The sequence below is a fragment of the Molothrus ater genome, chromosome 1, assembly GCF_012460135.2.
Source record: "Molothrus ater isolate BHLD 08-10-18 breed brown headed cowbird chromosome 1, BPBGC_Mater_1.1, whole genome shotgun sequence".
Taxonomy (NCBI): domain Eukaryota; kingdom Metazoa; phylum Chordata; class Aves; order Passeriformes; family Icteridae; genus Molothrus; species Molothrus ater.
The window spans coordinates 106,151,475-106,178,087 of NC_050478.2; the positions used below are offsets into that span (position 1 = coordinate 106,151,475).

General features: G+C 35.7%; 1 protein-coding gene across 1 annotated transcript in view; it reads left to right on the forward strand.

Annotated features, from left to right (window-relative positions):
* The window catches only part of RBBP8 (RB binding protein 8, endonuclease), a 34,224-nt gene extending 9,616 nt beyond the window's left edge, over positions 1-24,608 (forward strand). The window contains exons 4-19 of the mRNA XM_036379166.2: positions 877-972; positions 3,037-3,149; positions 4,683-4,758; positions 7,845-8,011; positions 9,428-9,529; positions 10,217-10,314; positions 10,940-11,067; positions 12,000-12,885; positions 12,971-13,097; positions 14,923-15,023; positions 15,414-15,528; positions 16,436-16,588; positions 17,210-17,279; positions 18,246-18,342; positions 21,939-22,080; positions 24,014-24,608. Coding sequence (XP_036235059.1) covers positions 877-972; positions 3,037-3,149; positions 4,683-4,758; positions 7,845-8,011; positions 9,428-9,529; positions 10,217-10,314; positions 10,940-11,067; positions 12,000-12,885; positions 12,971-13,097; positions 14,923-15,023; positions 15,414-15,528; positions 16,436-16,588; positions 17,210-17,279; positions 18,246-18,342; positions 21,939-22,080; positions 24,014-24,111 — 2,569 coding nt within the window. The 3' untranslated portion in view covers positions 24,112-24,608. The remainder of the gene's footprint in view (positions 1-876; positions 973-3,036; positions 3,150-4,682; positions 4,759-7,844; positions 8,012-9,427; positions 9,530-10,216; positions 10,315-10,939; positions 11,068-11,999; positions 12,886-12,970; positions 13,098-14,922; positions 15,024-15,413; positions 15,529-16,435; positions 16,589-17,209; positions 17,280-18,245; positions 18,343-21,938; positions 22,081-24,013) is intronic.
* Positions 24,609-26,613: the final 2,005 nt, after the last annotated feature.

The window sequence follows — 26,613 nt, forward strand, 5'->3', positions numbered from 1 at the left end:
TTCCATGGTAGAAAGAAGAACTGAGAATTTCTCAGAAGTTAGCCACTGTCATGTTACACAGGTTCAGGCATTTAGCTTTTATTGAACATTAATATTCCTGTAGAAAATAATTGTGTGGTTGTCACTCGTACCATGTTTTCATCTTGAAGAGATGTTGTGATCTGATAATAACATTAAAAGGGAGCTGAAACTGGGGAGTTAACATGACTATTTTTCCTTAGCTCTTTTAAGGAGAAAATAATCTTTGTCACTTAATTAGTTCTGGTTTTTAGAGAAGGTATTTTCTACAAGATGAACTGCTTCTGAGCATTTTGTAAAGAGACTTCTTTTGTCTTTATACATATTATGGGAATACATGCTCTATAGAGAATTTCTTCTTGAGGAAGTAAACTTCTAATGGATCTAAAGACTTTTCAGAGATTTCCAAACTTAATGTGGTTTGCCACACTGCATAATTTACTCACTGATATGACAAGAACAAAACAACCTTATTGTGGAAGCTCCATTAGATTCCCCTCAGCTCCACAACACAGTAAAGTGTAAGAGAAGTCTTTGAGTTTATTCTCTGAAATTGTTGCTTGAACATTGTTAGCTTTTATGTCTTGACTGTCATTAATTCTAGTTTTTACCTGAACAAAAGGTATATAACAGAAGATCACCTGTATTATGAATTAGAAACTAGCTGCATCTTTCCTCTGTCATTTGTAAATTATTAATCAGAAACACTAGCTTTGTGTATCTTCAACATAATATTTGTGCTCATGATAATCACATTTCCTGAGGATATGAAAGAAACATGCCAGAGAAAATTCTCTAGTGAAAAAGTAATTACTGCAATTTAAAGCTAGAACTAATTTTTCCTCCTTTTCTTTTCAGGGATGCAGAGAGGCTTGAAGAGTTCTATACCAAAAACCAACAGCTCAGAGAACAGCAAAAAGCACTTCATGACACTATCAAGGTTTTAGAAGACAGGTGAAGTAGTGTCTTCTGGCTTTTGAGTTTGTTGAGTTTTGCTCTCGCAGAGTAGCTCTGGATACTTTGCAAGTTGAGTTTATTGTGTTTTGGTGTGGGATTATTGATTTTTGTTTTAGTAAGCCAGTCCTTTTCTAATGCAATCCAAATAGTGTGTTATAGGCAAAGGTGTAGAATTTACATTTTTCTGAAGAGCAATCAATAAATATATAACATATATATTTATTTATCTCATCTATATAATTAAACATAAAATCAGTAATGAATAAAAATAAATAACAATTTCTGTTCTATTGTTATCTTCAAAGTGCTTAGCTTGTTTAGTTCAGTTTCAAAAGAAGTTAGAATAGAGCAGCTTGGAAGCAAACAGACATTTTCAGGTTTGTTCTTTTGTATCCATCTTTGTACAGTTAAATTTTATATTGATCAAGATGTAATACGAGTACAAAACCCAAAGGCTATATACTATGTTGTGAAACTAATGAAATAGCTCACTAGGAAATGTTTCAATTTGAGGGGGTCTTTTTTAGCAATTGCCTGTTTTACCTGAATTTGATCATAGGTTCCATCTGTTACCTTTTTTTGGACTTAGGTGTTCTCCTCACATATTGATCCATTCTACTCTTTCCTAATTTGTTTCTGTTTAATCTGGTGCAGCAAAGCAAAACAAATAGTCATGAAATTACAGTGCATTTTTCCTTCTTTAAAAACTATACCTGTTTTGGAAAGTATATGGTAAATTTGCTGTTAATAGGCTCTCAGAAGCTTTCTGGGAACAGGAGATCATTACATAGTAAATGATTTTCCACTATTCCAATGTTACCTCAAATTTTGAGCTGTGATACTCTACTTTTACTTTCAACTCCATTTCTCTGTGAAAGGCAGTACGGATAAGCTTTAGCCATGCAGGTAATAAACTTTCATACCATGTAAGTAGACAGGCATTCATGGTCTGGATGGACTTTTCTAATCCCTTAGCAGATGAATTACTCACATTGTGAAAAACAAAAGAAGTATTTCAACTGACTTAATACAAGGAGATTGTAATGCTGTGTTTGTTACACATTCAGATAAGCTAGTATGAAAAGGCATTTCAGTATTTTACTCTTGCCATAATTCCACAATATTAAAACACCAATAAACAGGTATGGGTTTTATTTCCAATATTCAGCTGTGAAATTGGAAAGTTACATAGTTTGTTTAATTGGGATTTTTTAATACTTGATGTAGTAGCATCAGCAATGGAGAGCTTTTGACTTACTGGTTTCTTATTTAGCAGGCAAAAGAGAGTCTGGTTTTCACTTTGGTAACACTGTTAGCTTTTTGCTGTGTACCAGAAATAAATATATTCCATTTATCAACTATAAAATGAGCACATATTTCATTGCATGAATGAATGTGTCAGGTAAGATGGAGTGATTCTAACCAGTCCTTTTCTGATCATGGATGTATTTTAAACAGCTAATCTGAACTATTAGAGACAGTGGAGTCAATGCCTCTCATGAACTTTTGTATCCACTTCAAATTATTGGTGCTTAGATAAAGATAAAGGTTTCACATTTGCTTGGCAGTTGTTAAGAGTGAAATTACTATTTGTCCTTTTTATTTTATTATTTTGCTTAATGACAGTACATATCCTTCTTAAATGAGGTAGTAATTCTATTTAGTGAAGTGATTTGCTTATTTGTATTTTCTTGAATGAACTTTACATAAAATGGTGATTTATATCTAACAGTATTTTTAGTAGGATGCCTTACAAAGGTTTTCAGTGGCAAGGTGTCGCATGCTCCACTTTATTATATAAAGTAATGCATGTTGCTTTAGAAGCATCCAGTACTTACAATCATTTATGCAAATGTTAGAGCATATAGTATTAGATTGTTCAGAAATCTCAAAACATTGCTATGTGAATGTATAAAACCACAGTACTTAGTGGTGTTCTGCACAGCTGTCAGAAGTTCTCTGGTTTTCATTGTTCAAAAGGTCTGTTAAACGTTGGTATCTGCTTCATGCATGGCAATATTTTTTTAACAGAGGGACCTTTTTCTGTTCATTTTATTGTAGATTGAGAGCGGGGTTATGTGATCGCTGTGCTGTAACCGAAGAACATATGAGAAAGAAGCAGCAAGAGTTTGAAAATATCCGGCAGCAGAATCTCAAACTTATAACTGAGCTTAGTGAGTTTTATCCCCAAGCCTGAAGACAAAACATGCTATTTTGTAAACTGGTTCTCCAGTTATTCCTGTAACTTGATATAATTTATATGCGGTGTGTTTAGTAAGCCCAGAAAGTTCAGTCAGGGGATACTTAACTGTACAGTCTGAAAATATGTAACATACCAGTGACTAGTCATTTGACCCACCTTCTTAGATTGAAGTGCTGATACTGAAAGTGAACTGACGTGGAAAATCTTACACTGTAAAGTAGCTACTTTAGATAAAATGTGACTGCTTCTGTTTATTCCTACAGCTAGAATGATTGCCAGCTTTCCTAAGAATACACTGACTTCAAAAGGAACTGGTGATTGCAAAGTATCAAGTTCAGACAGAAGTGGATCCAGCTTGTGTCCTGTAGTTGATCTTGGACTTTAACTGCAGTAAACCCATAACTGTCACATAACCAACTGACGCCACAAAAAATAGCTTTATACCTGGCAGCTTGTAGCCAGCTCATTTTGAAATCAAGAAATAGAACATATGACACAAATTACACTGTTTGTTTCGGGTGATACACAAGCAGGACAGAAATATGTTCATAAAGAGAGTTTGGAAAGATTGGTTGTATAAAGCATACAATAATAAAGGACAGAATTTTTGAATGTTAATGGTATCCTTACCATTAATTATTTTGTATCATTTAATTGTCTTTATTTGTCAAGAACAAGCAGACATTAAATGAGATTTAAAATACAGGAAATGCTAGACAAAAAGTAGCTTTTTGGTGCTTAAGTAAATTGTGGAAATACTATGCTAATACAGAACACATCAGTGTTTTAAGGACTTCTAATATTGAGCACTTACATAAAATTATTCTGAGTTGTGAATTGAATGATGGACAGCAAACAGGGTACAGCCAATCTCTAAATATAGCTCTGAACCTTAAAAATCAAGGTGGCACCTATTAGGTACAAATCTTGAGCTGTGACACAACAGTAGGCTCCCATGGGTTTGGCTTGAGATCTGTAGAACAATGAAAAAGATAATTTGAGGAATCTAGAGGCAAAATAGACAACAGCAAAATAAAAACAAAAACATAAAAATTAAAGTGGACGGAAGAGTTGGAGCTATCACTATGTTAGTTTGAGACAGCGTGGAAGAAAGGCTTAATGGTTGCACTAGTGGCTGAAAGCAAATTCAAATTGCTTTGTATTTCATAGGTTATCCTTAGTCTAAGGTAGCAATTTTGTCCATGGAGGCAAGTGAGCCGTTCACTCATCTTTACAACACAGTCTCACTTGTGTGTATGTGGACAAAAGTAATTAATGATTGTGTAGAACTAATGTTGTGATGCAGTAATTGTGTCACCTCTGCCTTTTCTAACATGTCATTTTACTACTTTTTAAATGGCTAGCTTGAAACTTAATTTTTGTAAACCACAGAGAAGGTGCATGGTATTACATTTTACAATTGGTTCTGTTTCCTTCAAGGACAATATTATTATGTTAACATGTGTGTAATGATTTTTTAAATACTTTTTTCCATAAATTTCAGTGAATGAAAAAACCAACTTACAAGATGAGAATAAAAAGTTAACTGAACAGTTCCAGCAATTACAGAAGGAGCTAGAGTAAGTTTTGGGTTGTTTGGGATATTCCCCCATTCCTCAGTAGAAATGTCTGGGAATATAAATATCAGCTTTTAAGTCTTTAAATCTTGTTTCCTCTTTCTGATAGATAGACTATGATAAGATAGCCTACTGCCACAACGTAACAACATAAGCCCAGCTGCCTTCTGTTGTGCAGATTTTTATTTTCTTTTATCTGTGTGCATCTTGTTTTAAACTGGGAGTAAAACTGGGAGAAGTGAATTTATCATAGAAATTTTTCTTGACTTCTGATCACAGTGCATAGCAAAGCCTTACATCTCATGCTTTTATTCCCTGGTTGCCTCTTTACCTTATGTTTCCTCCTAGACTAAGACTTCAGAAAAGTAGTTACTTAAATAGTCAAAAGTCCCAGGATCTTGCAATACATTTTTAAAATAAACTTATTATAATTTTGCAATTTTAAAAGAAAAATACTATAGTAAATTTGGAAAAAAAGACATAGAAATAATGAGCTACAAACTGACTGAAATTTTAATCTGCTATAGTAAGAATGTGCCATCTAATGTTGTTGTTAATATGTGAATGTGGTGTACTGTGCAAGGCAGAGGTAGTGTTTCTTTCTTGTTGTGGTCTGACATCATCTGAAAATTATCTCACTTTTCCCTATCTGTGACTAAGTTGTGTACATGCCTGGGAGAAATGGGACAGGATGTGTGGACTTGATACAGAAGGTTTTTTATGCATAAGGCTTATTTCTTGTCTCTGTCAGAATTCAACTTCAGTAGGGAGTGAAACAACTAGAGTTCAGTTCAGAATGACTGCAGCCCTATTCCTTTGTATTTCTTGGTTTGTCTTCCATCTTTGCACCTTCGTTGTCCTTTCTTTTTTATGTATGCATTTAATTTTCTTGGGGTGACATACTTCATGACCCGAGCTTCCATTAAAAATCTCTGGCCAATGCAGGAAATCTGACAATGACCAATGTCACAATATGTTATTTGCTTTGCATGTTAGGTGATCATTTAAATAAGTGCAGAGTTGAGTGGATGAACAGTAATTTACAAGGCTGGAACTGCAGTTTTAATACTACTGCATTTGGTTGGTTTGGTTGAGCTATAGTCATGGTACTTTATTTAGAATTAGCAACTTAGATTGATATAATATCATCACATTGTAGGTGCAAAGTAGCATATTGTTTCCACTGCATGATATGAAATCAGATTTTTGCAGTCTTCTGTATTTTGTAACCACATTATAATATTAGGAATAAAAATCTGAGAATTCTCCATATAAGTGAAATCAGTGGAAGTGTAGAAGAATTGTATTATCTGATCCTTTATGACATTGAGATTTCATTACGCATGGATGGGAGCAGCAAGGAAATTTATGCAAAAACCTCTCCTGGGGTCTCAGATAAATCTGTGATTCAGAAGTTATTTATTACATAGTTATGATGTACAGTATGTAGGGCAGCTGCTTCATTTGGTGGTTTTTTTCTGTGATGGTATGTAGAAACCATCCTACCTCTTGGTTTATATAGAAGTAAGGTGCAGAAAAATATATTTTTAGTTGGTTCATTTGTCAAACAAGGCCATGTGTGCCAGTAAATTTAAAGAGAACTCTAGCAGCTAACTTAAATTTGCAAAGTAAATTGATTAATATATTGCTCTGTTGTTTATTTTGATTTGTGTCTTAAGAAATTGGTAGTAGATAATACAGTTTTTCAGTGCTTTCTTTGTAAATATGCTAGAAAAGAGGAATTACAAAATCCCAAAAGGGATTCATCAAGACTTGAAAGCATCAGTGCATCAGTATTCATCATTAAGTGTTCCAAGTTAGTAGTGGTAAAAAGCCTAACTGCAAAAATGCTTTTTGTCTCAAGCCAGACAGCTTTTTAAAGTTTCCATTACCTTATTTTATATAAGATGTTGTGGTTCAGCTTCAATGCAAGCAAAAATTTATCTGTATTTCCTCTTCTTCCCTTAAATCAAAATCTTATATCCTTCTCTTTATAGTTAGGAAGTTATCTTTTGGCCTGTGTTTTCTCTTGAGAATCTTAAGGGAAAATGCAATTGCAGGAAGATGACCAAGCAGGCTGAGTTAGATTTCTGTGTGCTTTTCTTTTACTGCCTCTTCCACATCTCACTGCCACCACCGTAGGGCAGTTAGCCCCTTGTGAAGTACTAAACAAACTATTTAAATTCAAAGATCCAAAATCAGTCCTTTTTTGTTGTTATTTCCTCACTATGTATAGATAGAATTTTTGGAAAGAAAAGACGTTGTTTGTTACACCGGTTTTTTTATACCTACTCTCCGGCAGGCTGCTAGAGCTGACAGTGTGAGAGAAGGTAAACTTCATAGCTCATCTTGTATTTTACATTACTTTTTTCCATGCTTTTTTACATTATTCCCTGAAGACCTTTTTGAGTTGAGTTAGAGGTAACATCAATGCTTTGGAGGGGGATTGCTTTGAATACAGTGCTATTCAGTACTATTTAAAATTGTCCAAAAGCTTTTATTTTGTATTTAAGGCAGCATTTCTAATCAATGAATATATCCTAAATTGGAAAGGACCCAACAAGGATCATCAAGTCCAGCTCTTAAGCAAATGGCCCATCCAGGGAGTGAACCCAGGATCTTGGTGTTATCCAGCACCATGCTCTAACCAACTCAGCCAATCTCGGGGTCATAAACTGTGAAGATGTACAGGGATTTCCATACAGGGGGGGAGACACTGATCCATCCATTTCAGCATTCTTTTGTTAAAGAAGCACCTGCTTCAGAGGACAAGCTATAACCTCTACAGTACCTAGCTTCATCTGGGAAAAAGGGCTTCCATAGTGCAGTTGTAAGTTGACTTCAAATGTGAAGAGCTAGGGTTCTTGGGCTATGCTGTTCTTGGGCTTGATGGAGCAATTGTTAATCTTTTGTTAGATGTATCTAAAAACTGGGTTGAATATGACTTTTTTACAGTGTAATCTTATTGAGGTGGCTGTATTTCCAGAATTGTTGGGTTCTTGTACTGTGTGATTGTCCTGCTTGCTGAAGTGAAAACTCTTCATCTTGCTGACTTGGGCTTTTATTTGACCACTTGATTTGGTCTCCAGGGTGCAAAAGCAGCAAGCAGTGGAGGCAGAAGAAGTTATTCCAGATTCTCCAGTTCTAGCATCTTCATTTTCTGTGGTTAATCGTATGAGAAGAAGAAAAGAGAATAGGCATGTCCGATATGCAGAACATACACCCCAAGATTTGGAACTTAGGGAAAGCAACAGTGGTAAGAGTATTTTTTTTTTGTAATTATTTAAGGGCTAAAGAGAAAGATGGTGTATAAACTTGATTGCAAAGGGCAAAAATTAAAAAAAAAACAACCCCTGTGCTTTTTTTTGCTCTGCTTTTTCTCTTTTTGTGTGATAATGCATGAGTCCAGGGGAAAAAGTCTATAGCAGTAACTGTTACATCATTTCAACTGTTACATTTGCTCAGAATTTATCTCAACCTTCTACTTTTATTCACCCATGTGCACATGCAAATGTAACAGTTTTCCAGCCTATGTTTCTTCTCTACGTGCAAATTGGCTGATAAAGTATCTGTTCGCGTTTGACTTGTGCATGCAGCAATGTCACCACCTAGTGGAGAGTGAAACAGATATTTTGCCACATTCTGAAAGTATTCTGCAACTGAAGTAATGTAACTGGAACTGGTAGATATCTACACGATCTCTCTGTATTCCACACTGTTTGCTTTTGCTTTGTGTCTTAAATTCAGAAGTACTGTGTGCCTTTAATTTCCAGACTTTGTTCTGTCAAGAAATAGAAACGTGTCATAGAAATAACTCTAATATATTTTGTCTACAAAAAGTATTTTTGTGAAATAAAGCACTTTGTGCTTGTATTTTATTGATACATAGGAAATATTTTAATCCAGGTCAATTTATCTTGTGGCATAAAAAAGGTATTTTAAGTATGAATACATCTAAGTATTGGTCTTGACTAAAAGCCTCTTCCCAAGAATAAACATAGGATGACTGTGGGATGAAAAGGGTGGTCTGGTTATTCATGCCCTTTATTTTGCATTTGAAATTTTTAATGCTGTGAGTAGTTTCTCTTTTCTAAGCATACCTTTCTCTCTCCATATTCTGTATAAAAAATGAAGCTACTAAATGAATCCAAAGTTTAATATGTAAGAAATGGTGGGAATACCTTTCACAGTTAATGGCTTTGAAAAGCTATTGGTCATCAAGGTAGAAAGGACTGCATGGCATATGTTTGTCATGATTCAGATCTCAGGTTTTTCACCTTTTTGTTACCTTAGCTGATGCAGAACATTGTTGCCTTGGATGTTTTATCCTTCAATAATTTTATTGCCCTATTAACAGGCCAAATACAGCTTGAATAACTATTTTTATGTGGTCAGACTAGATGGTGGTGTCATTTTGTGTTAGTAGTGTTTTAGGGCTGACTGGCTGAAATCATATTTGTGAGAAAAAGGATTAATATATAATATTTATCATTTTATTTTTATTCTGACACATCACTGTCACAAATTATCAGATGTGCTTACATTGCTGGATATACTGAAATATTAAATCTCACATTGAAGTGCTTTTAAGATCTAGGTCATTGTTTGTATCTATGCAAAATTATCACAACAGAATACCTAATTTCACCATGTGAAAATCCACATTTCCTAGAGTTTGGAAAAATTCCACTCTTTTCCACACAAGTGAGCACTCACCATGGAGGAGAGATACTAGTGACAGACACCTGTGATGCACAACTGTCCCCTGTGCCACGTAAGTGTATTAATAGATTTAGCTCTAATTCCATTCAAAATAAGGCAAAAATATTTTAAAAGTGAGGTTTCATCTCTTTAACCTTTTTTAACACAGAAACCTAATAAAGTACAAACCTTTTTAAATAATGACTGAGAATCAGCATGGAATTATTCATGCAAGTCAGGGCTGAGGTGGTTGCTGTTCTTGTGCTTTCCAATATTATTATCTTGCCCCAGTTTAATGAACTGAGTAATGGTAAACCCCTCAAAGAAGGGAAACTGTTGTTTTCCTAATGAAAACAAATGAAAAATAATGGAAATACGCAAGAAAATATGCAAGATAAGCATTGTATCATAAATACACATTATCTCTGTTCTATGTGCTTTTATCAGACTATTTGTGCCCTGGACCAGGAGTGTGAAAAGCAACTTATACATTGATTTTTAATTCTGTGGAGCTGTATTATTCAAATTGGACACATATTTCTCTGTATCAAACTGACACAGCAGTTTGCTCTCATCAGAAATTCTTTTGCCACTTACTGCTTCCAGATGTGACTTTTATCTGACAGAGATCAAACTATTTCCATAAATGCCAGTTTTAATTTGTGATCTTTTTCATTCTGTGTTTGTACCATCTCTGTGAGTCGAGCAAGATACTAAAATGCATATGTAGCTTATTGTGATCTTCTTTCTACTCACAAAGATAAACCAAGGGTGGGAGGATATCCTGCTCCAAAGCCATCTTTTAACTTGGCTGCAGTCGTTGCAGAAACAATTGGACTTAGTGTTGAAGAGGAATCTGTAAGTATTCCCAAATTTCTTACATAAGCAACTTTTTGGGCCAGTTGTTTACAAAAACAGTGGTTTTCTCTTTTGCATTAAAATTCTGCAAAAGTATTCTGAGTTCCAGTAAGCTACTTTGGTTTGCTTTTGCTTAGTCTTTGCTGACTTGAGCATGAAGAGATACAACTGTGCTGACCTGTCTGGGGGGGTTGAGGAGGAGGGTAGAGACATGGTTCCTCCTTTCATGTTTTGTTAGTACAGTGATCTAAATCCTTGGGTCTGATAAATTCCCTTTGTGCAGTAATCAAATCTAAGACATTGAAAAATGTTTCTTGGCCTTGAGACTGGTTGGTGACTCAGGTGAGATTATTTGATGGTTTTGGTTGGTAACTACCATGAAAATTATAGTATGAAGAATATTTTTGTGTCTATGCATGTGAATGAATTTTTTCAGTTTCCATAAGATTTCTTTAAAGCTTCTGGTCCAAATTTTATCTCTTAGCTTTTATGATTTTTCAGAGTTTTGAATGTTTTGATTTGAATGGGTCTTCAGAATATTTATGTGCCAACTGAGCATATTTCTAATTTTAAATCCAATATCTTCTCACCCTTCTTTTCTTTGTTTTCCTTCACCACTTGCAAGGAGTCCCAGAGTGTACTGAATCTTCCCCTCACTAATACTGTTATGAGCCAGGCCTCAGAGAACATGCAGTCTGAAGACTCAAGAAAACATCCAGCTTCTGAATCAAGAAATGATGACAACAATTTAGGGTGTGTTTCCACTCAGTTTAATAGTTATAATTGTTTCACGTAGGCTTATAGAAGTTGGGTCTTTGTAGAATTTCAAACCATGCAGCATTTTGCTTTAAAGGTATAGAAATGGAAACAAATATTTTGTATCAGAGGGGTTTCTTTCAAGTAAATAACATGAGAAGCAATGAAACTGATAGAATGCAAAACTGTAGGCTTTTACTTAATTCACAAACTTCTGGTTTGGGCTTCTTGTGTACACAGTCCCTTATTTCCTAACTTCTCGTTATTGCAAGGTATCTTCTGAGGCCCACAACCCTGTCGATAGTGAGCCTAGAGCTGGAATGCAAGAAGGATCTTATTGCTCTGATGAGGTGTCAAACCAATTGACTGCTGCCCTTCTCACTCTCCTCAGGATATTGTGGTCTAAACTGGATTTTTTTGGCCCTATCTGTCATCTTGAATGTGTTTTGTTGATGACAGGTAAAAAACAGTACCTGAAAGGAGCTTGTACTTTTTTCCTTCGCTTGCAGAAGCTTTAAGAATCTGTTGTGGCTTTAAGATCCATACAAGAACCTAAATAGACTCCTATTGCAACCATTCTCACTTTCTTCCTTTTTATTGCACTGAAAGGTAGGGAGTCCTTGGATAGAAGAGATACTTTGGCAAGCTTAATTCTGTCTTTGGTTCTCAGTTGAATGTGGAACAGAATTTCATACCATACACCAAAATGAAGGGCAAGATCTGCATTTTGTTTGCCTTCTACAGCTCTAAGTGCAGCAGTACCTATCCCTAGAATATGTTAATTTTTGTTTTTCCTTCTGTTTTCAGTTAATACTAGCAGCTCACACAGCTTTAAAGCAGATCAGCAATAGGAAACATGGTATTTTAATATCACTTTCTCTCCTTCCATCTGTACACCAGAAAAATCTCTCATGTTTCATTGTATTCAGTATTTCAGATCCATCTCATAACACTCCACCACATGATGACTGGGATTCTCGGGTAGCTTCTCCTGTTTTTGGAGCTTCTAGCAGCATGAAGAACAACTCAAGTACAGTTCATGCTCCTTGTATTTTAGATTTGGGATTGAAGCCTCATCTCAAAACCAATCTCTTCAACAATCCATCTAGTAGCAGATCTCATAAAAGTAGATCAAAATCTGAAGATGTTGCTTTTGTTGCACCGCTGAATCTTGGGACGGAAATCAACTCGGTTATCAGCCAGGCCTCTGTCCATAGGCAAATGGTTGTGAAAAAGAATTCTAATGAGGCTGTGACCTGTGTTGGAAACACCTGCACAGCTAAAAATGAGGTGATCAAGAGCGATGTCCTCCTTGTATACCAGAAGCAGCTAGAAGGCAGGTGTGCTAAGAGAAAGAAAGCTGAAGATGATAATGGAGTTAGCTGTGAGAAAGCATCATTCAGCAAAGAGAGCTCTGTGCCCTTTAGATCTGATGTTCAGCAGGTTAATGGGGAACATACAGGGGATAAGCCCTTGGATCTGTCTGATCGCTTCTCTGGAGCTCGTGGGCAAGAGAAAAAACAAGGAAGTGAGGAGACATATAAAAACAGACTGAAGCAAGTGACTCTGCATGACATTTTTTCACACATAGGGAAGACCATTCCTGAAGGTTCATCATCCGTTTCAAATGCCAACAATGAGAGCTGTTTGTTTGGCAGAGATTTACAAGAGGAATCCTGTATACAAGAGGCAGTGCTGGGAAGAACATTCCCTGACAGGAAAAACCAGATCCCAACGAAAGAAGAAGTTCCTCCCTTCAAATTTGCACCACTGCCGAGTTCTGCAGAGACAGAGGAACTTTTTGATGATGTAAAGGTATGCTTTTCTGACTCTTTTTTCTTCTCCTTTGAAGTATTTTATTTGAGTTTTGGGTAATAGTAAAATTGCAATATGTTGTTAGGTTGCCAGTGGCCATGTACCCAGTAGAAAGAAAACAAGGACAGGACATGGAGAGTCTGAACCAGCATCTGTACTTCAGCCAAACCCTTGTAGACTATCAAAAAGTAAAGCACAACAAAATGAGCAAGGTAACTTCATGAAAATATTCCTTTTACTGCCTGCCTAGCCCCTCAGCCTGTGCTCGGATTGAATAGAATTTTTCCTGTCTTCCTTTCTTCCACTTTAATCCTTTGTTCTGCTTCTAACTCAGTCACATTCTATTTGGGATTTCTCAAGATGACCCCCACCATGTACAAGTCTGTATTCCTGGCATACTTTTGCCAGTGTATATGAAGTATATCATTGGTATTCAAGTGTACATTCGACAGGCTAGGAATCTTCTTCTTTGTTGTTTGTTTAGCATTGTTATTTATTGCAGTGTAATAATAAAATCTCATGAAGTTTGAATTTAAACTATCTATATCAAATACTTGAAAACTACTCAAGTGTAAGCATAAGTCATTTTTTTATTCCTAATGATCTGGTAAGGAAATTTGTATCTTCATTGATAATCAACACAGGCTGTCCTATTTTTTCCAGAGCATGTATCTTCTTTCCTCTTAAGTTCTCCCAGGTGGAAAACTTCTTGAACTAGCATTGTAGAATCAAAGCTTCTGTACTCCTCAGCCAAGCTGTTACATTGCATACTTTACTTAGAAATATTGCATTATGAATTTAAGAGATACTTGCCAATAGTTGGTGTGGCCATGTAGTTTGAAATCTAAATATTCCCCTCAAAGCTAAACCAAGAGGCATTTTTGAAGCAATGACCAGACACTTGTACTCTTTGCTTAGACCTGACACTTGCATTGTCATTGATCTAACTTCAATAGTGACCCAACTAGGGAAGACACCTCCTGAACCTGTTGTAAGCAGAGAAGGACTGGTAGGTAAAGTGATGGTTGGGGACCATCTTGAGCATGACAGTCACAAAATGATAGTTTTCCATTCTCAGAGAATGAAGAAGTGGGAGGTAGCAGAACTGCTACCTTGAACTTTTGGAGGGCAGATTTTGGCCTGTTTAGGTGATCACTTGATAGTCCTCCCTTGGGAGGTGGTCCTGAAGGGCAGAGGAGTCCAAGAAGTGTGGACATTCTTGAAGAAGGAAATCTTAAAGTTGTAGGAGCAGGCTGTCCATGTGCTGCAAGAAAGGCCAGCCTGACTGAACAGAGAGCATTGACTAGAACTCAGATATAAAGAGTTTATGACTTTTGGAAGAGGGGGCAGGCAGCTTCAGGAGAACTACAAGGATGTTGTGAGGTTACATATAAAATAAGAATATAAAGTATAAAAATAAGAATGACCAAAGTCCAGCTAGAGCTTAACCTGGCTACCACCATAAAAAATATTTCTGTAAATCCATCAGCAACAAAAGGAGGGCTAAGGAGAATAAGCTTTATTGGATGTGGGGGAAACATAGAGATAAAGGATGAGGAAAAGAATGAGGTACGTGGTGCATTTTTGCCTAAATCTTTAATAGTAATTCTCAGGGTACCCAGCCCCTGAGCTGGAATAGGGAGCAGATTGAAGCCCCCATAGTCCAAGGGGAAATTGTCAGTGACCTCCTGCACCACTTAAACACACACAAGTCTGTGGGGCCAGATGGGATCCACATGAGGGTACTGAGGCAGTGGGCAGAAGTGCTCAGCAAGCCACTTTCCATAATTTATCAGCAGTCCTGGATAACCAGGGAGGTCCTACTTAACTGGAGGTGAGCAAATATGACACCCATCCACAAGAAGGGCTGGAGTGAGGATCCAGGGAGCTACAAGCATGTCAGCCTGACCCAGGCTTATCCCAGATCACCTTGAGTGCCATCATAAAGCACATACAGAACAGCCAGCAGATCAGATGCTTCTGGCAGAGTTTGATTTTAATTATTTGTCCTTCTTTTCTCATATTCTGTGCATGCAGACCTGAAAGATAAACCTTCTTTAGAAAACTTCCAGTGGAGCATAGACCCAGGAGCTGACCTTTCACAGTACAAAATGGACATTACTGTGATTGATACAAAGGTGAACTTTTATAATAAATCTGCATGTTCTGTGATGTTGGAAAAGCCTGCAAAGCAGTATCATGAACATTGTTCTGGGCAGACCAAACCCACTTTGCAACACAATTCAGAATTTGGCTCATTTGATATTTATTCATGCTATAGTTATCCTAAAACATGTCCACTGTTTAGTTGTACTTCATAAACTCAGCAGGCATATTCTCAGTATGAAAGTGGACAAATGGTTGTGAGAAAGAATTCTAATGAAGCTGTAACCTGCAGGAAAAAAAAAAAATCAGTGTCCAAAAAGAAGCCAGTAACTGCTTTGAAAGTATTTCAGATACACAGCACTGACACTGACTAACCAGTTGCTTCTGGGTGGAATTGTCATGTTTGCTTCTTTTTTCCCTAGGGTGGTTCTCAGACCAGAGTTGGAGGGGAAGTTGTTGATATGGATTATACTTATGTTAGTGACAGTGTGCTATTAGAAATGAAAAATCAACAGCAAAATCAGGAAAGCAGTCCACGTAAGACTTTTTTTTTTCTCTTTTCTTCAGTTTGCTTTGCTTTTTTGTGGTATGGTGGGGGTTTGGGGATTTGTTGGAGTTTTTTTTGTTTGGTTGGTTTTTTTGAGGGGGAGGAGGAAAGAGTAAAAGGGCATCTTTTTTTTCCTGTATGGCTAGATAGTAGAAAATGGTTTGCAGTAAAAAACTGGTGATGAATTTTTATAGGTTACACGGGGTCGGTCTGTTTCCTAGAGAGTTGATGGTGGGTTTTGAGGTTGTTCTTTTTTTAACATAGGTTAAGAAAAAAGACAGGATTTGTGCTGAGGAAGCCATTAGCTAGCTATTCCTTTACAGTGCTTAAAGGGTGAAATACTTAACCATATAACAGTTCTGATCTCACCTGCAGTAAACAGCTTTGAAAGTTTTCTATGTAATCACATCATACTTTGTCTGAGAAGACTAATTTCATTTTTAATGACATACAAATAGAACTAGTATGTTTAAAATAAATCCAAATGAGTTTATATCACTTTTACTGTATGGTATGTGGTGAATCGTGGCTGCAGGGCAGTGACAATTTCCTACCCACAAAAAGTATTTCCTTTTGCTTGGATAAGTCCATAATTGCAAGAACAAAAATATCACATATCCAGTATTAAGGTTAAAGGTACCTCACGGTGATTTTAGCAGTTAATCAGATTTTAGAAATGGGATCCAAGGTATCTGAAAAATAAATGAGCATTGGCCACATTTGAAAGACTGACAGAGAAGTTGCAGCAAGAATTAAGGTATAGCCGTTTTTGAGTTAATTGGTACTGGAGCAGTAAGTAAATGTTAATTATTTTGATGCACATTTAGTCAAAATGCAATTTCTTGACTAAAATAATTGAGACACTGATATGGATGTTCTTTGTGCCTTTAATAACAGGAGGAGAAATAACAGATATGTTTGATCAGACAAGCCATGAAGAATATGAATCCTGCCTACCAGAAGATAGTCCTTCTGCATGTGATGAAAGAGAAACTCTTCATGATGAAGAGCAGGATAAGGGAATAACAGCAGCAAGCAAGAAACTAAAGAGTGGGCTATAATTTGGTTTTGTCTTTATTAGCTTACTTAAACTACAAGAGTTGATTTGAAATCAGACTCTGTTCTTTAGGAACAAATATGCCAAATTAACCACCAGTTCTTTTTGCATCAGTTTGTGGTAAAGTTGATTACTTTTAAGGACAAAACATAAAGCAATATGAATTTCTTTTTTTTGTTTTTTTTTTTTTTGGTAGTTCATTTTTCACCACACAAATATGGAATGTATAGTGGAAGTTGGCACAACAGCAGAACATTAAATTGACTCTTAAAAGAAACACCAGGTTTTGGCTACAGTTATTTACTTCCTTTCTCCTCACTATTCTAGGTTCTGTGGAAGATTTTACAGTATGTTGTATTTTAAGCAGCCTTTCCTTTGATGTTCTTCTTCTCTTTCTTGCTTATGTCACTGCTGCTTTCCTTCTGCTCCAGTAATGCTTTTTGATTGATGGTTCTATCAATTCTGTATTATTTTTTGTATCTATTTGAATCTCTTGTCTCAGACTGAACTGTACATGACATTTTTATATTTCTTAAAAGTTAGTTAATAATTTTACAGAAGTTTCTGCAGGCAGTGTGTTAACCTTATATTTTGTTTTGCATGTCCATTTACAGAACATGAGGATAAACAAGATAAAGCCAAGCAGAAAGCTTTTGTGGAGCCTTATTTCAAAAGTGATGAGAGGTAATTTAGTTTGTTCTCTATGGGCATTTTAAGGCTCTTTGTATCTTCCCTATAGGAAACTTGATCCTCCATAAAATAAATGTGTTTGTGTGTAACAGCCTAACAGTTGCAGAAGACACAGAAGTAGAAGATCAACTACATAAGATAAAAGACTTTAGATAGAAAGTGGGGTAAGGGAAAAAAAAATGTCGAGATGCCTATTACATTTGCTGAAGAGAAGGGATTGCCTCTTCTGCTTTTTATAATTTTAGTGAATGCAGTGTTTTGTAATCTATGTGGCTTCTTACAGGCGTGTGGTCATGCCTGAATTTATGAGCCAAGGACCTGTGGGCTGCTTGTACAAATGAAAACCTTTCCTTCTGTTTTTTTTTTACCCCCTGCTCTCTAGGCAATAAATGAATAGTGTTCAACAACTGCACCTCTTAGTGCTTCCTCTGTTGCCTTCCAGTATAATCATAATTAGAAGTCTGAGTCTTCCTTTTGTAATGACACCAAGCCCTTCAGTTAGCTTATATTTTATCTCAGTGCATGTTTTCTTTGTAGAGGAAAACTTGTTTACTGTTTTGAAAGTAGTTAAGTTGAAAAGAAACTACTGATCTTGAACTCCAACATATGTTCCTCTCATGGAAATCATTGCAAGCACAACTCTGTCTTGGACAAAATATTCTATAGAAGATCTCTATTTGAGTAATTTCTATATAGGAATTACTTTTACATTATGAAAAGCCATAATAATGAAACACACATCTCTGGTTATGTAAACATTCATATTATGTTTGAAAACTGTTTTATTTATAGAAATTGCCCTATTCAACTATGAAAGGCAGTATGATTTGGGTTTTGTAGATGTTTTCTGAATTATTTTTTTAACTTGTCTGTCCATCGTTGTGTTGTAAAAAAATGGAAAATTCCAGTCATGTAGAAGAAATAAAAGTACTATTATGTGAAAACATTTTTGTTTTTCAGAAAGAATACTGTGTTAGATTTTCCTCATATTGAGGTTATTCGGAAAAAAGAAGAAAGAAGAAAATTACTTGGCCACACTTGTAAGGAATGTGAAATAGTAAGTAGCGCTTTAAAATTTGTCAGTCTTCCATTCTTCTAACTCCAGACAGTATCTTAAGTGCTGGAGTGCTGTTTTTAATTGTTAATCTGGTTGCATCATCATCATTACCTACAGCAGCTGGGAAGTAAGTGTTTACCAAAGCTGGATAACCAAATTTGCAGGTGGTTTGTTTGTTTTTATTGCAGTAACCACATATAGCATGGAAAGACTTGGGTTTGATTTTTTTATGTGTATCTGCATGACAGAAGAGCTTCTTACATCATGGTTCCAGTACAATTACTGTTAATAAAATATACATTAGTAGTTCAAAGAGCTATTACAGATTTCCAAAGTTTAGATCAAAAGCTCTACTGAACTTTATGGGTGCTGGAATAAGTAAGTTCTGTATCCTATTGTACCTTTATATGTCTAGCTATAGACAGATCTCATTTTGGTTGATTTTTTTCTTTCTTTTCTGGGTTAATTTTTTCAGATAATTGCACCATCATAGGAGACAATGTGTATATTTATGCAAATGCATGCAAAAATGTTTAAAGTTACTTGTTTAAAATACTTGTTAAAAAGTATGAAATTTTTGATTTCACATTACACAATTTTTTCTCCTTTTCTATTTTCTAAGCTGCTTTCAGATACTTGGTGTGGAGATAAAATATTGATGTAATTACATGTGTAATAAGAACATATTTTATTTAGCCATTAATAGAGTTATGAGCTCATAAATGATGACTCAGTAGAAGTGTGGATTCATGACTGAACAATGATGGATTTTCTGGAATCTTTTCACTTAATTTCCACGTGTATCTAGAACCAACATCTTCAGAGATTCTCTTGCTATTCACTTTATAGTCAAGTCCCATTTACTGAGCTGAAGAAATTTATTAGAGTATGTCTTTAATGAAATTATTTTCTGAAAAATATTGGTAAAGTTCCCTAAATAGAAATAGCTAATTTTTATAGTCAACTATAAATACCATTTTAAAAAATAGGTTTGATTTAAAGAGTTTGAAAGAAAACAAAACAGCCCCCAACCTTCAGTCTGTTTCATGGTTCCAGAGCCATGTGTTAAGCATTTTAATTTCCTGTTTCTGTAAGCTAGAGATCTTCCTTCTGTAAATCCAATTTGTGTTACTTTCTGTCAAATTGGAGTGATAACTATAGTGTCTGGAAACATTCACAGCTCCAGTTTTGTAACAGTAGGTTTCTACATTAAATGCTAGGAAAGTTTGGGTTTGTTGTTGGTTTTGGCTTTTTGGGGCTTTTTTTTTAAGTCTGCACCATTCAAGATTAATGTCTTGGAACGTGTGGAATGCTTGGCTGTGTCATTGCACAATAATAAAACTAGCTTTGAATTAAATGCCTGTGAGAGAAGGGAGTATTGGATAAAGTATAAATGATGCTTTAGAAAAGCCTTGGCTTGCTGATTAGCCATATGGGTTTGAAAAGCTGCCACAGTCTAAGGGAATATTTAAGGAGTGGATGGAGATCAGTAAATTGATTCCTGCCCTCTACTGCAAGTGGTGTCAGTGGGGTCAGTTACTGGCACTCTGAGAAGATCTGGGGTTTAACTCCTGCACGTGCTGCAGCAGGCTGATATTAAAGTCCTTTATAAGCTTTATCTTAAAGCTTTTAGAAGCATCTCATTCACTTTACAGTGTAGAACTTTTGATAAGAAGTCTTGTTTTGGTTTTTTATGACCTTGTGATGCTATCAGAGATTGTAGGCAGAAGTTACAGGTAGCTTGTAAAAGTAACATTTGTTGGTGTGGTTATTAAGTGTAGCTACACTTAGGTGAGTAGGAGGATCACTCAGATGCATTTTTATATGCATTTACATTACTAAAATTATTCTGCAAATTTTTGCTAAACTAATGGGAGGAACATTTTTTGGGTTTACTCACTTTCTGAAACTGCAAATTGTAGAGTTCTATAAACAATTCTTTTACAGGGAAGATAGGATGAGATTGCAGTATCTTCACACATGGAAAAGCCTAGCTCAAATGTTTTGTGTGGATTAAAAATGCTGCGGACAGTGGGATCAATCTAGAAAATAACTGAGAGTTCTTTTTGCTGTTTAGCTGACATACATAACTCTCATTCTCTGTCAATCCTAATAGATTTCTAAACAAACCAAAGAAGAAGTTTCTTTCTATTTTTTTTTATTTAAATTTATTTTTTAAACATGCTTATCTTGATTTTTGATTGTTCTTGTTTTCTTTTCCTACTAAACTGTACTGTATTTTTCATTGTTGGATCTGTAATTATTCCTTACTAATCATAAATTGTTTAATTTTAAAAAATGCAACACACTAACAACTTTTAGTAGATTAATTTCTAAAATTTCAGGCTATTTACAGGACAAAATAAGGAGCACTGATAATTATCCCTAAATAAAACTCAGCAATATTTGTCTATACAGACACTATCAAATTCTTATAGTTAATTTTATTGACTTAACACCTTGTTCTTAACTTTTGTCAATAAAAATTGAATGAGCATACTTTACAATTCCAAGTAGGTTTTCTGAAATCATGCCAGTAGCTGAGAGCATGAAATAATCTCTTTTGATAGAGGTATCCTGTTCTCTTCCTGAGTTCCCCAGTCTAGGTCACTTTTCATCTGATTGAATGAGTTATAAACTTTAATTTGCCTTTTTGAATTGTAACACTGCCATTTCAGTAGATTTGTTTTACCATTTTCTACCAAGGGTCAGGTTTCTTGTGTGGCTCTGATTGTTGACTTACCAGTTGAATCAAACAGTGCATTCACTTTTAAAATATTTTGACCCTCTATGTGCTCTAAGGTCCAGATATGTATTTTTAGGAGATACAACTAGAATTACAAATTAAATAGTAGAAAACTGCATGGAAAAAATATACTCTATCTTTCTATGATGCTACTCAGGGAAACACCCAGCAAAAAGCTTTGGAGGGAGTATATACTTTTCTCACTGCAGCCCCCAGTACAGCTGACAGGGGTGAAAGAGTGTAGCCAATTTACTGTAGAGAATGCTCAGCTGACAGATAATTTCTGGAGTCCCAGTGTCAGTCAGCTACTTAAACTACCTCTTTACTGACTTCTAATTTGAGGCTAAGTAAGTAGGAAGCATTTTGACTTAAGTTTGCAGTTACTACTGTAAATTTGGATACTGGAAATAATTCTGCAGCATGGGATTTGTAGTGGTTTTTTTTATTTTTTTTTTTTATTTCTAGATGCAAGCTGACACTTAAAAAATTTTAAAATTCCAATCTCTTTCAACACCTGTGCTACTTAGCTTTGTAAAATCAGTAAGTAGACTGTTGACATAAGTAATTGTACACATGCCTCAACCTTGTCTCTTATGGTATGTTAAAAGATAGAAGGTTAACAAAATTGCCACGATAAATTTGTTATACTTAGTCTGTAAATTCAGTAAGCTTTTAGGATAATTGCCAAGTGTTTGTCACTTGGATAATGAATCTCCACTCTGGCTGTCCTCACCATTGTTTTTAGATAACTGTGTTAATAAACACAGTGATTGATAATGTCAATTGTGTAAAGCAGTTTCTGTTATGTATGAATTTGTTAACTGGGATTTTTCCCCCTCCTTACATTCAGTATTATGCAGACATTCCAGAAGAAGAGAGAGAGAAGAAACTTGCTTCCTGTTCAAGACACAGATTTCGCTACATTCCTCCAAATACTCCTGAAAATTTCTGGGAGGTTGGGTTTCCTTCCACCCAAACCTGTGTGGAAAGAGGTTTGTGCCAAAAAAAGCTTGAAAAGTACTTTTTAAAGCTCTTCTTTTTTTTCTTTTTTTTTCCTGAAATTATCTCTAGCTCATTGCAGCCTTTCTCACCCAGTCCTGTTGAAGTCTGTTTATCAGCAGCCACTGCAGCCACCATTGTCTGGTTTTAGCAGTTCCTGTATTTCTAAGAAAGGAATATAAGGAGAATTTCTTAGAGCCTAGATAGAGAAGGCATTGGGAAATAATTGGGATTTTCATAGAACTTAATTTAAACCCTATATATATTTTTGACCATAAGCAAGAATTGGATTTTCAGAGTTAAAGGCCAAGAGATTGTACTTACTTAGGAGAGACAGGCAGTACTATTGATGTCCTTTGTCAGTGTTTTTAGAGCTTCATAATACCAGGTGATAATGGAAATGTTGCAGGTAAGGTGTAGTTAAACAGTTTTTCATACATATACCCTGCTTGTTGGTGACAATGAAAAGATGTGGTGTTTGGTTTTGGGTTTTTTTTAGATGCACTTGTTCACATAGAAGTTTGTTCTTTCTAAATAATTTTTCAAAATCTTAGAGACTGGTGTAAAAATGAGGTTCTACAAATTATGTTAAAACACAGTGAATTTGTAGTGTACTCTAGGTACAATTCTTCAGAAGTGGTGAAGTGCTGGGGTGAGCAGGCCTATAGGAACTCTGAGTTCCTTATATCTCTACTTGTGCATTAGCTGTGAAACATTAATCTTTGCTTTTATTTGTTCTTGTAACAGTGTCAGGTCAGGCATAGGAAAATGTAGCCAGAGTTGTGTATGTGTGTTGTGTGATAGTGTTGCAGTATCATCCTTAATCTTTCACAACAGGGAGCCTTGATTTTTATGGACCATATAACTTGTTACTACCCATTTGGAATCTGCTTGCAGCCTCATTAAAAATTAGCTTCTTGGCTGTCTCCTTGTTCTTCTGGAGGAAGAGCTGTTCAGTTGTTAATGGTTCTCAACAGCATATCAGAGGCAGATTTTAGATCAATCCTCCCTTGGAAAAGGAAATATTTTATAGCAGTGCAGCAAGAGAACTAAAACACGAGAGAGTTCCCACGATGAGCAATTGCTCTTGCCACTCCAGTGTAGTGGGGTACAACATAGATATTTTCTCCTCCTTATTGGTATCTTGAACCATCTGTTTGTGCTGTTTTGTTGGTTTTTGGGGTTTTTTTTTTAATAATTTAGTTACAAAGGCAGAATTTTCCAACTATGAAGTAGAAATCTGCTACTCTCATTTTGGATGGCATTTTTGCTGATCAACAGTAAGGAATTGACAAAAGCCAGGTGCTGAAACGGACTTGCATAAAATGTCTGCTCACTGTCAGTGTTAGCTAAGTTGAGTATGTTATAGAAATTTTCTGTCCACTTCTCTTATCAGAGAGCTTTCAAGGTGTGTTTGATCCATAGGCTCATGTTCAGCTTTTTCCAGTCTTTATAAATCTGGGTGCTCTTAAAACAGAGGGAGGTACTGTTTATACCTACAAAACACATGTGCCTGAAGTTTCCTCTGTATTACTAGGATTTACATTTTCAAAAGTGACTTTTATAAGTGAATTGAATTAGCAGTTCTGGCATACTTTGTTACTCTTATGTAAAATCCTTGGTAGAAAGAAAATGGAAAGCGCAGTTGTGTTTTGAATAGATGAACAATTCATAGTTTCCATTCTGTTCTTCGTTGTTAACTGTCTGTACTGCATTACTGTGCAGTCACCTACTAGAAAGCAGCTGTGTATTTTAATGAATGATATTTGCACACTGGGATCTCAAAACTTTTATGTGAAGTCAGAACCAGTTGCCCCAAAAAGAAAAAAAAATTACAAGTTATTTTTTGAGGCTAAACACACATTAAAGCTCAAGTTATGCCTGTTTTTATATAGTATTTCTTACCCCAGGTTTATTCTTTTTAAGGTTACATTAAAGAGGACCTTGCTCCCTGTCAACGTCCAAAGAGGCGGCAGCCTTACGCTGTGATGTTTTCTCCAAAAGGCAAGGAGCAGAAGACATAAAGGATGGGGAAGGGAGGAGTGCCAGCCTGAAATGGATCTCTCCTGTCCGTAGATATTTATAGTTAATATAAACTTGAAATAAAGAACTGTGTTTTTCACAATGATAGATAAATTTTTAATTGAATATGTAAATTTTATAAAACTCGTTTGCAAGTCTGATGTACCAGGAAACAAAACTATTTAATGTATGTTTGTTTCATATTGTGTTAATACATTTTGTATTCGTTTTTGCACCTGTCAGAGAAGTCTCCTACTTTTTTTTTTTCTTTAAGGCCAGCAGCTGAAATTCCAGCAATTCCTGTCTGAACTTTGTGTCAGTAACTGCCTTTGAAGTCACTGAAATCAGTTGTTCTTGCAAGAGTAAATGTCTGTTAATGGGAACAGAAATGACAATTTTCTAGGGTGCTTTTATTTTGCTCTGGATTTTCTTGTATTTCTTTTCTCTTGTTGCAATAATGGTTTTATCTACTTGGAATAAAGCTGCATTAAATATGAAATGTATCTACTGTTCATAGTTTGGGAGTGTGAAATACAGGAAGTCTAAGTGTCTTTCTTCAATTTTGGTGTTTAATGTATAGCACCATGTTTTCCTCAGTGTTTAAATTAGAGTGTCCAATATTTATTTTTTCCTTGAAATCTCTTTGCATATATGTGTCTCATTTATTGATAGAGGTAAGCATTGTTTTTTCTAAATTTGGGTGACAGCCCAGAGTTCTCCTCATGGACAGCAATAGTCATCACCTAGGTTACAAATGATTATCCAGAGATATTTTAAATTAATCTTTTGTAACAGGGGATATATTTCCATACTTGCATTGGGAATGTAAGATCATACAGTATCACAGAGGCAGGATAATACCTACATAGGTAGGCAAGCCAAAAATCACCATAAGATCCCTAGAAATAAAGAAGCTACAATCAGAGTTGGGTTCAAGCACTGAGAACTCTTTTAAAAAGAGATCACAAAGCAAGCAACTATTGAAATGCCTGAAGTAAAAATAAAATAATAGAAAGTACACAAATATCTGGCGATTTATCTGTATATATTTATATATAAAAAGGTATCTGTAATTTCTATTCTTATACTTTATGTATGGGTATAAAAATATATTTAAAAACTTGGTGGATAGGACCATTTAAATTCAGCTGTATTTATATAGGAATGGTGGCAGGTTCTGCTGGTGGAGAAGTTGCAGCATAGGCCCAAGAAGAAAACTAAAACAAATGTGATCAATTTAACTGTAACACTAATTGACACAAAATCCCTTTAGATTGAAGTTACAGGCCTTGCAGAAAAGTAGAAGAAGAGATAACAGTAGGCACTGTCCCCATCCTACCTGCTTAGTTGGTTTTCTTATCTCAGCATTTCACAGAGGTGTTTCCTAAGGAATGCCAAAGGCATAAAGCCAAATAACAATGAAAGTCTTGAGTCCTTCCTATATATACTAATTCATGCTGACAATAAATGTTTACTACACTGAAATAATTTCTTGGAACAGGCAGTCAACCCATTCCAGGGTAAGTCTGGTTTCCTGGAATATTTTTTTTTAAATTGAAAAAAAACAACAAGTGCTGCCAAAAAGTGGAATTCTTGCAGGTAACTTGAAAATTGTTTTAGAACAATTATTACATGGTCTGCATAAATATTTATGCATTAGAAAAAAGAAGTTTTAGCAAGAAGAGTAGGGTAGGAGACTGCTTTTAACTAGGGAGAGCCTTTACACAGTAGAAGCTACATCCACCAAAAGAAAAATAGAAAGCACTCTGCAACTTGTCAAATGTAAATTTTGCTATGAAGTAGGCTGTTTTGATGCCTTAAGTTTTAGCTTTCATATTTTCCAGATTCTGTACTGCATTAGCATACAACTAAACTTATATAAAGTGTTAGCAAGTTCTCTTCATGGCTTAGTTAGACAAAACAATCCCTTACCACCCTGAGAACCATGGACACTATTGCAGCTTCAGGCCCAAAAAGTATAAACAACAGCAAATTGAGGAGAGCAATCTGGGAGGATGGGACTTCATAACCTGAAGCTCTAATTGGACAATTAACCCAAATATGTAAATGGACCAAAACTTAGAAAAGTGTGAAAACTTGGACCCACCATCCATCTTGGTGGAGCCATGGCCGGGCTCTTGTACTGCCCAAGAGAAAAAAAAAGCCTTTGAAAGCCTTTTAATTCCTTTAACACTGTCTAGCCTCTGTTCTAGGTAGCCTCTCAAGGCATCAGTTTGAGACAGTTTCTGAAAGAAATAATTATAAATCCTGTTTTGAGAACTTTATCAGTGAAAGTGAAAGGTTAAATAAAAGATCAAACAATTATGGGAACATTTAAAGGTAAGATGACAAGGAAAGATGGGACTTTTACAGCAATATTCATTATGGAAGTGCCTGGGAACCTTTCTTTGCAGTGTGGGTGGGCAGAGCTGTTGGGAACTGAAATGGCAGAAAAGGTCAATGATGTGGGTGCTGGCAAGCAGCCAGGACTGGAGCCTGCTTCC